Below are 15,163 nucleotides of genomic sequence, written 5' to 3'. Positions count from 1 at the left end.
CATTCCATTTAAAACGAAATAAGATGATGCAAACTAGGAAATATAGCATATAAACCCTACAAATTCAGTAAAGAAATTAAAACTTAAAATAAAAAGAAATATTTTTATTTCAAACTAGCATTCAGCACACTACAATAATGAGTACACCAAGTTTTGCAAAATTACAACAAATATCTTCGTAACGACCTGAATTAATCTTCAGCCTTGTATGACTGACTTCTTTTGGGAAATCATTAGATAATTCTTCCACACGATTAGTGGCCCAAGGAGCATGGACAGGAGCCATCATTGGTTCAGATCAATAAATGTTTGGTCAAACTATTCATGCAATAAAGTGATAAGCACGATGTACAGTTTGAACAGAGCAAGTAGCATGCATACGCGCACACGCAATAACTCGAAATGAGAACCTTATAGTTCAATCAGACCCTATGAAATGCAGTTTGGAAAGAAAGGGAGTTCCACATACGACAGAACGTACACAAGAGGTACTGCCATCTAAATCCAATTGACTGATATTAGGTGTGCATACAGCAAGTTGCATCAATTAATCCAAACCTTCAGTATCACAGCATGAATCAACCATGGATATTTCAAATTTGCAGCTAACCTCCATGCCTCAACTATTTCATATCGAGCATGGATAGTATTGAGGCACCGGAAAAGCCTGCATTCACAACAATACATACAAATAAGCAGTAAAATCAGGAGGAACATACTGAACAATGGTCAATGTGAATTTAGCAGGAATATATCGAACAGGAAATCAGAAATTCTTGTTATACCTGGGTAGATGAACAAAAATCTGAAGATCATGCAAATATATCTGAAGACATTTTGTGCTGGCGGATGATGGCATGGATTCTTTCTTCACAATTTTTAACGCATTTTAGTAGCTTGAGATAACTTTCATGATCAAACTTTGATGTATACATTTTCCAGAAAAATACAACTGTCAACCGTACATACAGGTTAGCAAAAATAAATGGGTAACTACAAGACCTATTTACATGATCTTGTTCTATTTCTTCTCAACAAACCGGGCTGCCTCGGCAGCCAGGCAGGCCACATCGGTGAAAAAAATTACACCTTTGGATCCTAAATTCACATGAAAGAAGAGGGAGAGAAGGCTATCAAGCTAGCTTCCATGATCTCAAAGGGAAGAAAACGTTAGTCTACTTTACTTGTACAGTACTTTGAAAATATTTGCAAAATCACTTCCTTTGCAGATGGGAGGCCCTAGTCAGGCTTTGTGTATTCAAGCAGCATATGTGGTGATCTGTAGATGTTTACCAATGTCCAGTATAGGACTTCTTCCACTTCTAACTCGCCTTCTGCTCTTGCTGCATAAATGCCTTCACAAATGTCGAGTAGCCTACACAAGGCAGCTATGTCATTCTTAATCCTAGGAGAACAATCATTGACGATAAAATACATTCCAAAAATGCGTCAGATTGTACTGTGACCATCTGGATTTGTTTTGCAGCCTGTTGTTTAAGTAGGAAATAAGTGATAGAAGTGCAATTCGAAAATGACAGGCTTTCAACTTTATCTCACAGCATAAATTAGCACAAGATAATGGTAATACAAAAATTAGGGCTTCAGAGCTGTGCATATGCCTATGAAAACTTTCGGATTAGAACATAGTTTTGGAGCAACATATCTCACGCCACCACTACAAGCTAAAGTATGCTGCCATAAGGTTTGAACAGACGTCATCTGTGGTTGCATCCAAGATGATAACTGTGGTCCTGGATGAACTGACTCAGTCAAAGGGGTGGGTGTGGTGGAACAATACATGGGGGCATCAGACTAGTGACAGCAGATAGATAGAATGACAAGACACCTAAAAGCACATGGAAGTTATGGAGATAGCTTGCTAATTGTGGACAGTGCTAAGATTTTCCTCTACAATTGTGCACTCAGGGCAGACACCATCATGCTCTTTGTGCACTTTATCACTCACAATGATGACCTCAAGCACAAGCAACACCTCTGAGTAGTGCCCAGCACTGGAAACTAAAACGAGAAAAAATTTAGCATCTGATGCAGGTTAACTTGGTGAGAGGAGCATGGAAGTATGAAACATCCTCTTATTCATGTGGATGTCTAGGCCGTTTCTATCACAGGAATAGAAAAAACATAGGATTTTGCAGAATGCAAGTGGGCAATGAAGGATAGAGAAACTAAATGATCATTTGCAGAACTAGATCAGTTAGAATTTTATTAAGTTGCATGCACCGACCAGTTCAACCCAAAAACTTAAGCTGATGGGGAGAGGTGGGCAATTCCCTTATATTCCAACAATTTATATCCATGAGGTTGCACCTCGTATTAGAAATCCTCCAAAATTCCTATAGAACAAGCTAGTCCAAAATGAATTTCATAAGATTGTAAGTCCAATCCTTTGTTCCAAATGGCTTGTTTTCTACTTTCCTATAGGAATTGAATCCTTCAAAATTCCTACAATTTCCCACATCCCAAAAGGAGGCTTTAGCATTCCATTTAAGGGATAAAAGGAGACCTCAGTGTTCCCAAATCAAAAGAAGCTTAGTTTTCCGAGGATAAAGAAAGAAGTAGGGAAGGTCATACATTTCCAAGACCTTAGTTTTCCCAAATCAAAAGAATAGAAGAGAAACATTAGCATGATCTGGAGGAGCTTCGGAAGCACAGTTGCACAAGACCAATTAAGAAAAAAATGATGGTACAATTAGAGATAGATTCTTTCCCAAAGACATGAATCCAAATGATGCTCACAAGATACATGGTTGAAAATTTGACCTTTTCCCACTGTTGTTTACTTATAAAGCTCTCAAAATATACTCACCACTTGTGTATTCACCAGAGATTTCTGGTTTCGCGTCCTATCAAGTTTTGGTTTGCAGCTTTGTGTCCCCTCAAGACATGAATTCTCTTTCTCAGAATGGTGGAGGAAGAGTGTCAAAAAGATCCAGAAAGACAAACGGAAAGGTTTCAATACATTGGTTATGTTGGGTGCTTGGATCATTTGGAAACACCGAAATGCATGTGTCTTTGAGGGTGGCAGACCGAGCTTGGACAACTTGTTTCAGGCTTTCAAGGATGAACACCATTTTTGGTGTCTTGCAGGCGCTCGGAGCCTTAACTCCTTGAGTGCTGGTCAAGCCATTGGACTAGGATAAGATTAATTTTGTCCTGAGTGGGTCTCGTGGTCAAGTGTTCTTTTACTTTTAAGAAACTTCAAATTCTGTATCTCAGCCACTCACAGCTCGGCTCGGAGTGAGGTGTGCTGCTTGTAAGGGCCGACTTATTCTCTCTATTAATACAAAGGTACGCAGCTCTCATGCGTACTCGAGAAAAGAAAATAAACTAGAACATTCTCACATATATCTGACATACCTGTCACAAGACGGAAGATTCTCATATGGTATTCTCATTCTCAAGTCTGAGCACTGCAGCCTAATAAATCTTGCAACAGCTAAAACAAAAGTAATGTATAAACTCCATATGCTAAATTTGCTGAGTGTCTCACCAATAATGCCCTCTGAACAAAAAAAAAACATAAATTGTTAGCAGGAAGGTGATAGCAGCTAAAGTAACCTTAGCTCCATGGTACAAACAAAAACAAACAAGAGGAAAAAAATAACCTCACTCATGGGTTTGTTCTGGATAAATTTACAACTAAACTATTTAACATACACTTGAGTTTATATGATAATGGAAATCAGTAAAAAATAACAAACATGAAATATAGAGAAATCTAAGTTAAATCTCTGCCAACAATGAAAAACCATTGGTCTACCTTTTCTGTGAGTTTGTCATCGTACCTAAATCAAATATAAGTCCAAAATAAAAGCCCAGATGTAGTTTTGCTTTTTTTTAAAAAAACAAAGATACATTACATCACAAAAGTCATGCAATGAAAGAGCAAGAATAAATGTAACTTTCAATATATAAGACAAGTTTGAGGCAACACCAGAGATGACTACAGGTGAAACTTAACTAGATATTTCTGTTTGTTAAATTATGAATATCTTCAAACAATGTGAACTAATAAATCTTATCTATCAGCTTTTAAAGGCCATGCTAGAGTTAGAAGAAAACTCATGAAATTTGAGGCCAAGAATAGATACATACGAGGTGTCTCCTCAGACACAACTATGGCCATGGGACCATTCAGCCCTTGACAGCCTGCCAAATCTGAGGGTTTTGTATAGAATGACCACCAAGGAGGAGTGCCATTATTCAATAGCAGTTCCCCACTTACTGAATCTATCTGCAATTATGGATACAACCAAACAATTTAGGTTTTGTTAGGGAAAGCTAACAAAAAATGTCCAGAACTTTACTGCATACCACTGCTTCTAGTCGCCGGACTTCACCTGATCCAGTAACCCGAAAGTACCTAGGGTAAGCATCGATTATGCTGAAGCTGTGTGTAGTTCCATTAAGCACTTGTTTAACATCATCTACACTCGGGCAGTGTTCAATAGGGGATTCATATCGCACTAATTCCTTCCCTTTTGGTCTAGCTCTGAGAAAATCCCAATTTAAAATAAGTTCCATCTTTTCAAAAGGTATTTCTCTCTCAAGGGATTGGATGAATCTGCTTTGGACTGGAGGAGGTATCAACCACATTGTTGATGCATCCGGTTGGCAGCAAATCAGCTGAATGTCGTCAACATTGTATGACCCTAGGTATCCTAGAGGATCAACATCATCGTAGGCCTTCAAATACTTCCAGGGTATTTTTTCACAAGCAGTAGTCTTAAACAAGGTTAATCTTCCACCAAGTGCCTTTATATCAATCTGAATACTTACATCAATAATGGGGTTGGCAATATTTGTAGGATTACCGCTACTATAAATCTGAAATTTTCGAAGAGAAAGAAGCTTCTTCAGACATTGCCAGAGCTCTATCAGTTGGATTGGGTATTCAAGAACAAAAAATGAGTTCAGGGAAGTTAATGGTAAAAATTTGACTTAAGGGAAAATGGGAACAGCATTAATGCTTGAACATTGTCTTTGGCGATTAGCAAAGCTTGCACATTGAATGATATGGTCGAGAAAGGATGTTACATAGATATATCATGTTTACTGTGCTCGGCAGAAAGTAAGTAGTACTCAACAGAAAGTATATTTGAGGAACAAAATGACGGACAGTCCTCTATGGTTTATTAAAATAATAGAAATAAAAATACAAATGTAATAAGTATCCATTTAAACAGCTATTCTTTGTGGTGACATGGAAAAGGAAATGCAACTGTAAACAAAAGGAAATATGAATATAAATGGAAACTAGGTAAGCAGTATGGAAAAGACAAATCAATATAGCTACTATGGAAGATTCCTGTGTTCACATACCAACATAGGAGCCCAAATAACGCAAATAAGTACAAAGAATAAGCATATCCCACTACAGAACTTTGTCATTTTCGATTGCTTTTCTCCTTGTCGATGATTTGCTCTATTCAAAATTGCATCGCATTTCACAAGAAACAAGCTTGCATATATGTCCTCCAACTGTTCAGAAGAAGTATCATGTTGCAACATTTTATGTAGCAATGAAAACAATACTGTAAAGTACAATTAAATAAATTGTTGGAAATGGAGAATGCATGTGTTATATTCTGTTAATATGAAGCATATGTTGCTGTTGGTTATATTCAGTGCATGTGTTGTAGGAGAGAATAATGGCTTGTATTCCTCCAAACCCTAGAAGGGTGGGATATATAGATCCTATACATGGGCCTCTATACATGGGCTCAATATACTCCAACACCCCCCCCCCCCCCCGCTAGTCTGAACTACCGGCGCAACGGTGTTCAAGACTGGACAACAAGAAAGCTAACACCCCCCGCAGTCTGAACAACCGACGCAGCGGTATTCGAGACTGGACCAGAAGAGAGTACAAATAGAGTACAAAGGGCAAATACCCCCCCCCCCCTCCGCGCAGCCACAACTAGCCACCGGTTACGTTAAGCCTGGATCGAAACTCCGAGAAGGTCGAGGAGGGCAGCCCCTTGGTGAAGATGTCAGCAAACTGGGAGGTAGTCGGGACATGGAGTACCCGAACATCGCCGATTGCGACTCTATCGCGCACGAAGTACAGGTCGATCTCCACGTGCTTCGTCCGCTGATGCTAGACGGGGTTGGTGGAGAGATACACGGCGCTGACGTTGTCGCAGTAGACAAGCGTGCTCTTGGCGAGCGGGCTGTGGAGCTCCGCCAAGAACTGTCGTAGCCAGGACGCCTCCGCCACGCCATTAGCGATAGCTCGGTACTCCGCCTCGGCACTGGAGCGGGAGACAACCGGCTGCCGCTTGGACGACCAGGAGACCAGGTTGCCGCCCAGGAAGACGGCATAGCCGTAAGTGGAGCGACGAGTGTCCGGGCAGGCAGCCCAGTCAACGTCGGTGTAGACCACCAGCTCAGCAGAGGATGAGCGGTGAAGCACCAGGCCGAGGTCCACGGTGCCACGGACGTACCGGAGGAGACGCGTCAGCGCAGCAAGGTGTGACTCCCAGGGATCATGCATATGGAGACAGACCTGCTGAACAGCGTAGGTGAGGTCCGGCCTGGTGAAGGTGAGGTAATGCAAAGCGCCTGCCAGACACCGGTAGGCAGTAGGATCAGCCACCGGATCACCCAGATTAGCAGACAGCTTCGCCTGAGTGTCGACAGGAGTGGAGCAGGGCTTGCAATCATTCATCCCAGCCCGCTCCAGAATATCAAGTGCGTACTGCCGCTGGTGAAGGAGAAGACCAGACGGGCGAGGCTCAACAGTGACGCCCAAGAAGTGGTGGAGCTGACCGAGATCCTTCATAGCAAACTCCTGCTGCAGAGAGGAGATGACACTCTGAAGCAACCGCTGACTGGAGGCTGTGAGTACAATGTCATCGACGTAGAGCAGCAGATAGGCAGTCTCATCCCCACGGCGGTAGACGAAGAGAGACGTGTCAGACTTGGCCTCGGTGAACCCCAATGTCAGCAAGAACGTGGCGAACCGAGAGTACCAAGCCCAAGGAGCCTGCTTCAGTCCATAGAGAGACTTGTTGAGCCAGCAGACAATATTCGGACGACTCGAGTCCACAAATCCCGCTGGCTGAGAGCAGTAGACAGTCTGACAAAGTGCCGTGAAGAAACGCATTCTTCACGTCCAGCTGTTGCACAGGCCAAGAGCGCGAGAGCGCAAGCGAGAGGATCGTGCGCACCGTAGTGGGCTTCACGACTGGGCTGAAGGTCTCATCATAGTCCACACCAGGCCGCTGAGTGAACTCTCGGAGAACCCAGCAAGCCTTGTAGCGCTCCAGCGTGCCATCAGCCCGACGCTTGTGCGTCCAGATCCACTTGCCAGTCACCACATTGCAACCAGACGGACGCGACACGAGGTCCCACGTTTGGTTGACAAGAAGAGTCGCGTACTCCTCTTCCATCGCGCGACGTCAGTGAGGATCTACCAAGGCGTCGCGGACAGAGGAGGGTACCGGAGAGACCCGCGCCTCTCCCTCGGTGGCGGAGTCGCGGCCTAAGACGCCATCCGCCGAGTCACCATGGGATGCATATGCCGTGGATCCCGATGGATGACTGGCGGGTGGTACACCTCCGGCTCGGCTCGAGAGGGAGCCGGAGGAGGCGGCGGCGGCGATGGCTCCGGTGTCGGCGTCGCAGGAGCCTCTGGAGCAGGAGGCAGCGCCGGTGTCGACGCCGAACGACGCCGGTACACCTGCACCGGCTCAACGTACCGCTGCGGCGCCGGGGTCGGTGCCGAGCGACGCCGGTACACCTGCACCGGCTGAGCGTACCGCGCAGGTGCAGGGGAAGGCATCGGGGCCGCGCATGGCGCAGTAGGAGACACCGGGTCCGCGCGCGGCACGACCGGAGGTCCAGGGGCCGCGCGTGGCGCGACCGCGGGCACCGGGGCCGCGCTCGGCGCAGCAGGGATCACCGGAAGCGGTGCCGGTGTGCCGGAAAAACCTGCAGGAAAAGGACAGACAGGTAGCGGTGGCTGAACCACCGGGTTAGTCCGAATCAGAGACTCCAGCTCGGGGTCAGGAGAAGGTGTGGAGGAGGTGGAGTAGGGGAAATCCGACTCGTCAAATACGACGTGTCGGGAGATCAGGACGCGGCGAGAAGTGAGGTCAAAGCATCGGTACCCCTTGTGGTCAGGGGAGTAACCAAGGAACACACCGAGTCGAGCGGGGCGCCAGCTTGTGAGGAGCAGTGGCGGAGGTGTTAGGGAACACGCACACCCGAAGACCCGAAGGTGGTCGTAGCGAGGAGGGGTACCGAAAAGAGCGTGGTGCGGAGCGGGAGCAGGAGAAGCAGTGGACGGAAGACGGTTGAGCAAGTAGGTGGCGGTGTGGAGGCTCTCCGCCCAGAAGCGCGGGGGCAGAGAGGCTTGAATCAGAAGGGTGCGCACGACGTCGTTCGTCGTGCGAATCATCCGCTCAGCCTTGCCGTTCTGGGGAGAGGTATACGAACAAAACATACGCAGCTGAACACCCCGAGAGAGGAAGAAGGAACAGGAGGTGGAGTTATCAAACTCACGCCTGTTGTCACACTGGACGGCCTTAACGGTGAGGCCGAACTGAGTGGACACCCAGGCAAAGAAGTGGAGGGTGGGGAAGGTCTCAGACTTGGCGCGCTAAGGAAACGTCCAAGAGTAGTGCGAGAAGTCATCGACCACCACCAGATAGTAGTTGTAACCAGAAAGGCTAAGTACAGGAGAGGTCCACAGGTTACAGTGAACAAAGTCAAATGCATGCGTCGCATCCGAAGAAGAAGAAAAAGGGAGCCGAACATGACGACCGAGTTGGCACGCATGGCAGAGGGGCTCAGCAAGAGCCCTAGTACCAGGAACATCGGTACTACGACTGAGCTGAATCAGAAAATCGCGGCCAGGGTGACCAAGACGGCGGTGCCAGGGGGTGGAAGACGTTGTCGCGGCAAAAGCGGCAGACAAAGACGGCCAGGGCGAAGAAGGCGAGAGTGGTGCAGCGGAAGAAGGAAGGCGAAGGGTGTTAAGGGGCCCCGTGCTGTCACACCGGAGTAGCGGACGCCGGGAGGCCGAATCCTTTACAGTGAGGCCAGAAGAATCAAACTCGATAGAACAAGAATTGTCAGTTGTAAATTGACGAATGAAAAGAAGATTATGAACCATCTGAGGAGCAACAAGGACATTGGGAAGACGAAAAGAGCCAGAAGTAAAACCCACGTCGGTGACAGGAAGGCAAGACCCGTCACCAACCATGATGGAAGCAGGACAAGAGTGGTGTGGGGGTCGGACAGAAGAGAGGATACCGGCATGTGGGGTGGTGTGAAAGGAGGCACCCGAGTCGGCGATCCACTCGGTGCTGACCGGCGGCGTCCGCCCCATGGCGCTGAAGAACTGCGCCAGTGTGGCCTGGTCCCACCCCCAGGCCAGGCCGGCTGCTGGCTGGGTGGAGCGGGCGGGGTCCAGAACGGTGCGAACAGGGGAGCAGCAGCGGCGAGCATGGCCGCCGGCCGGGGCTGAAGACGAGGGCCCCCCCCTGCGCGGCGGGCGCGACGGCCTGGGCCTGCGTGGCGTGCGCGGCAGCCTACGCAGCGGCGAGAGAGGCAGCGGCCCGCGAGGGGTCCCTGGGCGCGACGGCTTGCGCGGCGTGCGAGGGAGGCAGCGGCCCGCGCGGCATGCGCGGCGGGCGCGGCGGCGGCGGCCAGGTCTGCGGGCGAGACGGCCTGAGCCTGCACGGCGGGCGCGACGGCCTGAGCCTGCGCGGTGGGCGCGATGGCGGCGTGCGCGGCGGCGAGGGAGGCGGCAGCGGCGGCGGGGCGGCCCGCGCCCTGGAGCGGAGGAGGCACCTGGGCGGCGGCCTGGAACAGAGGACAGATGGCAGATCAGGCCGGGCAAGACCACACGCCCGCGGCCGGAGCAGACGGGGCCACAGGGGCGGCCGGGGGGGGGCACGCGCCCGCAGGGGCAGCGGCGGGGAAGGACCCTCGGCGCGCACGGCACGCGCGGCGTCCGCGGCTGTAGGGGCTCCAGGCGGCGCGCCCTGCTGCTGGAGGTCGGCGAGGGTGGGTCCGCCCAGGACGGCCGGAAGCGTGCCAGAGGCCAGCTCGGCAGCGCCAAAGGCGCGCCAGGGCAGGCAGGCGGCGGCCGCCGGGGCAGGCGCACGCCAGGCACCCTGGGTGGCAGCTGCAGCGGTGCCGTCCGCGTCCATGGCCAGCCGGCGAGCATCAGGGGCGGACGCGGCCGGCCCAGGGGGAGGCGGCCCTGGCGGCAGTGGCGCGCCCCCCGGCGGGGGAGCCCGCGGCAGGGGCGGTGGGGGAGGATCCCGCGGGGCTAGCCTGGGTGGCGGCGGCTAGGCCCGCGTCCCCGGCGTGCAGCGCGACCTCCAGGGCGCGCCACGAGCCGGCGGCGGCTGGGGCGCGCCAGGGGCCAGCAGATCCGGCGGCGCCCACGGCCCAGGCGGCCCTCGCGGCGGCGGCGCCCGCGAATCCAGAGGCAGCGGCACCAGGAGCCGGCCCGGCGGCGCTAGAGGCGCGCCAGGGCAGGGCCGGGGCGGCCGCCGGGGCAGGCGCGCGCCAGGCGCCCTGGGCGGCGATAGCAGCGGCGCTGTCCGTATCCTGCGCCTGCAGCGGCAGGGGCGGCCCCGCCTACGCCCGCAGGGGATGCAAGGGATCCGCGGCGGTAGGGGAGCCCCGATCCGAGTGGAGGGAAGGAGGAGAGGGGAGGGAAGGAGAGGGCCGGCGGCGCCGGCGGCCGGCCGGCCATGGAGGCGGCGGCGGCAGCCGGGGAGAGGGAGAGAGAGGGCCAGGCTAATGATACCATGTAGGAGAGAATAATGGCTTATATTCCTCCAAACCCTAGAATGGTGGGATATATAAATCCTATACATGGGCCTCTAGATGGGCCTCTATACATGTGCTCAATATACTCCAACATGTGTTGCTATGGAGAGTTTTCTTGCGTTGAAATAGTTTAAGTATGAGTAAGGATGCAAGTGGGTACCCAATGGTGTTTTTTGGGTCAGCTAATTAATTACAATGGCATGCCACTCTAGTTCATTTCTCCTCCCAAATTACACATAATGCAATTCTAGTTCATTTTATCAACTTTTTGGGTCGACCCAATGACCCAAAAATTATCTAACTTGCTTCCCTAAGTATGAGCCATGAGCTTGTTTCTTACGTGTTGTGGGTGTTTCTTATTCCTTATAATGGCTTGGGGGTATTTTTGTCCAAGTTAACAGAGTTGCAGGTGAGATCTAACAGATTGGCACTTTCCGGTAACGTTAACATCTTTCAGCCGTATTTTACAGGGCCAAGTGCTTTTGATGGTATTTTACGGAAGTCGTGATCTTCCGATGTTACAGAACCAATTTTCCCTCTCGAACACGCAGGAGAGCTGCGTATCTTTGTATTAAGAGGAGAGAAGGTCCAATTACAAGCAACCAACACCCCACCGTGGACCAGAACAAGGGATGGTGTTTTTAACCATACAGGACTCTTACAAAAAAGAGAGGAAGAACAAGAACCCGACCACCACCAAATACACACAACCAGCCCAACTAAACCACCCGGCCTAAGCCAGGTGGTAAGCCCCATTGCACCAGTAGATTGCCATAGATGTGATCCATCCTTAAAAGACATGAGTTAATTTAAGCATTAAATGTGCTACTTTTAATGTCAAGATTGCTAAAAGGAAAATGTGGGAAAAGGAACCCTTTTATGGGAAATACTTCACAAAATTATGTAACTGTGCACGATTCACAGCATACTAAGGTCCTGTTTGTTTGAGCTTCTAGGCAGCTTTTCAGCATGAAAAGCCAAAAGCTCAAACAAATAGCGAAGTCAAAAGCTCAGAAAAGCTGAGTTTGTTTGTAAAGCTGAAAAGCTCAGTTTTCTAAGTTTTCTGTAGCTTTTAGAGTCCAGAAAGTTACAAGCATCACAGCAGCTTTTCTAGAAAAATTCTAAATGTTGCAGCTCAAACAAACAGGCCCTAAGACAGATACAGTGATTTAACATACTTTAGGTTTGCTTTAGGGCCTATATGCAAAAATAAACATATTTGGTGATTAACCTTGTAACTGCAAAAGAATATCGACAACCCATACGAACCTTTAGCCAATCATACATTGTTAATGATGTGGTTGTGCAAGACCAATCAAGCACACACCGCAATTCATACAAGAATGGTAGAGCGCGATACAGACGAAAGCCCAAGTAATTTACTTGTGTTACTTTGCTAGTCAAGAACTGTCTATATAAGTTACTCTTGTTTGGAATACCATATCTGATCTGTAATGCCTGCAGTGCTAGGGAAATTGATTTTGTAAGGTAGATAGCACGTACTACAAATCCTCCAACATCCCTGTGAGCTAGCTCCATTCCCCAAGCATATTCAGTGACCGAATACGTGAAAAGCACAAGGTTAAAAATATAGAAAACAACTTTGCCAGTGGCAAAGGACCACAGGTATATAATGCGGTCAACCACTATCAAGAAAAAGAGAACCTGCAAGAAAGGTAGTAGAATTACTAAGAAAGCAAATAGCTCATAAAATGAAACTAACTTAAAACAGTAAATTAGCTCGCAAGTTAAACAACAGCAGTGTTAATGGGAAGGTGGGCTCACCATTAAGATGAAAACAAATTCTTTCGGGAACTGATCCTCCAGCTGGTAAACCTCCAAAAATTCACTCTTATTTTTCAGGACAGATTGATAGAACATTGCAACAAGGAAGAAAACTGCCAAGTCAGCACCAAAATAATATGCATAAAGATCAATCTCTCTTTTACCCCCACCTATCACTGAGACAATTGGGTAAGGAAAATTTATTTCCTCAAAAAGTCCAGCTTTCTGTGACTCATGAATTTCCCTTTCTACATCAGCTGCTGGAGTGAGTGAACTGTACCATCCTGCTTGTTGGCATACTGCAGGAGCAGCGTAAACAACTTCTAGTACAGCAAGAGCCATATTAGAATTTTCTTTGCTTTTCTCTATACTTTGAATCCGGACTTTGCTACAACAGTGACAAGAAGCAGACAAGTTAGCTTGGCATCGTTCTTCATGTGCAATAGTGAGCACCCTATTTATGGCTGACTCTATCCTCTCTGGCTGGATTCCATCTTCTGGCCAATGGCTTACCTCCATTGTAACTTGCACAAAATATGGAGGAGATTCTGCCCCATGTGTTAATGACATCCAATATCTAGATAAGCCTCTAGTGATCATCCTTATGAGATTCATTACAGGCAAGTGCAAACTTTTTAGCCTCTCCCTCCAACTGTAAGGCATACAATGTTTCTCTTCAATGTTGTTTCTTGTACTAAGAAAGCTGAATTCTGTTACTGGAACCCATTCACCATCTTTGGCAGTAATAGAGCTCTGCAAGAGAGTGGATATATAGACTAAAAAGAGAGGCAATATGCTGACAACAAACGATGCCTTTATTTTATCATCAGGGAAACCTAATCTCTGGAGAAGAGGTAAATGTATATTTAAACCACAGTGCTGAATGATAATCTGGTATATGTACTGTGACAGAATGTTGAGCTCCGTGTATATCAGAATGATGACCCAAAACAAGTAACTTGGGCCATAGTTCACACAAAGAGCATATAAGAAAAGTGCCCCAAGGTAGACCATGGATAGCAAACTAAAATTCCACAAGAAAACCAGAACAAAACAGCAATAGCAAACATAATCATAATTACTTCGCATCTGATACCATATATACCTAAAGATCAAACCAATTGGCATGCTTGATTTTACTTTAGTCCCTGAGGTATCTGAAACTGAATGTGTTCTCAGAAGCTGCCCATCTTGTGTTTCCTTCTGACTCTCAACAACATCATAAATGTCACCTTCTGCAGGATGCTCATTAGAGTGTGGTTCATCTGGATCAATGTTCAAGAAGCTAACAATATTTGTGACTGCCTGGTTTCCAAATGACTGAACTTGGGAGACACCATCACCAATCAATTGTACAGCTGATTTTAGTGGGTTTTCCTTAGGTTGTGTGATTGTCTTCTCCCATTTCGATAAATTATAATTAATTTTGTCATCACTCTCCTCAAGCTCAGTGATCTCAGGTGTCAAACCCAGGGTATTTCCAATATTATCAGTGTGCACAAATTCATCACTTCTCCCCCTGATTGGGGGTCTCATAGTATCAGATGAGCCCTGGAACATCAAATTTCTGATGTTCTTCTGTGTATCTGTTACAGAAAATTCAAAGGACTGTGCTGACTCAGTGCTTCCAATCTTATCTTGCTTTGTTGGTGATCCAGTCTCATTACCTACATCTGGGGTATTAGTATCGTTGTACAGCTTTGTATTCCTTCTGCGCCTCAGGCCCTCATTGTAAGATGTATCATTTGTCGGTGTGAAAGAGTTCATTCTGTTAAGCTGACTTTGTAAATTGTACATCTCAGACTTCATCCTCTCCACTTGCATGTTCCGCTGACGTTTATGCTCCTCAGACCTGCGAAGATGCTGTAGTTGCTCGGTTTTCTTCAAAACTTTTTTTTCCTGCTCACGGACCATAGCACCAATTTGCTCTGCTTCAAGGTATCTTGACACATAATCAAACTCACCAGAGCTAAAGATGTATGATTGAACAGACACCAATAGGAAGATCACTATTTCGACAAAAGCTGATCGTGATGTTATCTTAAAACCATAGTCATACTTGTAGAATCCAATTATTTCATAAAGGTAATCAATTTGATCGCAAGTGCCAGAGCTAAACTGCCCAACATAAGGAGATTGGTAGGCTAGTGACAAAACAATGAGTACAAAATTATACATCCGTAGATATTTGAAAATTTTGTTCTTCTTCTTCAATATTTCAAGTCTCATTCTAAAGAAAACCAGAGCAAATCCAAGGTAACCAAGGTGCAGAACATCATACTCTAGAGTACCGGTGATAGCAATTAATGCCAAAACTATGTCTAATAAATGGCAATAAGCATAAAGCCGTACATAGTCAAGGAATGTCCAAAAGCTTTTTGTTTCCAGTGAGAGGTCCCTCCAAACTACTGCATTTTTCCTTTGGGACATCATCTCGTGATATGTATCTGAGTCTGAGAAGCCTGAGAAGCGATCAGATCGAAGCTTAAAAGAAGAAAATATAAACACAACATAGTAGCTAATCAGCATTCGAGGATCATCAGCAATTATCCCTGCATCATGT

The 15,163-nt window shown here is 47.5% G+C and overlaps 1 protein-coding gene across 6 annotated transcripts in view; it reads right to left on the bottom strand.

Moving 5' to 3' along the window:
• Nucleotides 1–887: 887 nt before the first annotated feature.
• LOC120673342 (piezo-type mechanosensitive ion channel homolog) overlaps nucleotides 888–15,163 on the bottom strand; it is a 30,292-nt gene continuing 16,016 nt past the window's right edge. For all 6 annotated transcript variants that reach the window (XM_039954139.1, XM_039954135.1, XM_039954136.1 and 3 more), the window contains 7 exons: nucleotides 12,601–15,152; nucleotides 12,085–12,480; nucleotides 5,344–5,502; nucleotides 4,336–4,848; nucleotides 4,117–4,255; nucleotides 3,379–3,523; nucleotides 888–1,375 (listed from right to left, as the gene is read on the bottom strand). In XM_039954139.1, the coding sequence (XP_039810073.1) occupies nucleotides 1,240–1,375; nucleotides 3,379–3,523; nucleotides 4,117–4,255; nucleotides 4,336–4,848; nucleotides 5,344–5,502; nucleotides 12,085–12,480; nucleotides 12,601–15,152 (4,040 nt within the window). In that variant the 3' untranslated portion in view covers nucleotides 888–1,239. The remainder of the gene's footprint in view (nucleotides 1,376–3,378; nucleotides 3,524–4,116; nucleotides 4,256–4,335; nucleotides 4,849–5,343; nucleotides 5,503–12,084; nucleotides 12,481–12,600; nucleotides 15,153–15,163) is intronic.

This window comes from Panicum virgatum, chromosome 5N (assembly GCF_016808335.1).
Source record: "Panicum virgatum strain AP13 chromosome 5N, P.virgatum_v5, whole genome shotgun sequence".
Taxonomy (NCBI): domain Eukaryota; kingdom Viridiplantae; phylum Streptophyta; class Magnoliopsida; order Poales; family Poaceae; genus Panicum; species Panicum virgatum.
This window is presented reverse-complemented; position numbering and strand designations above follow the sequence as displayed.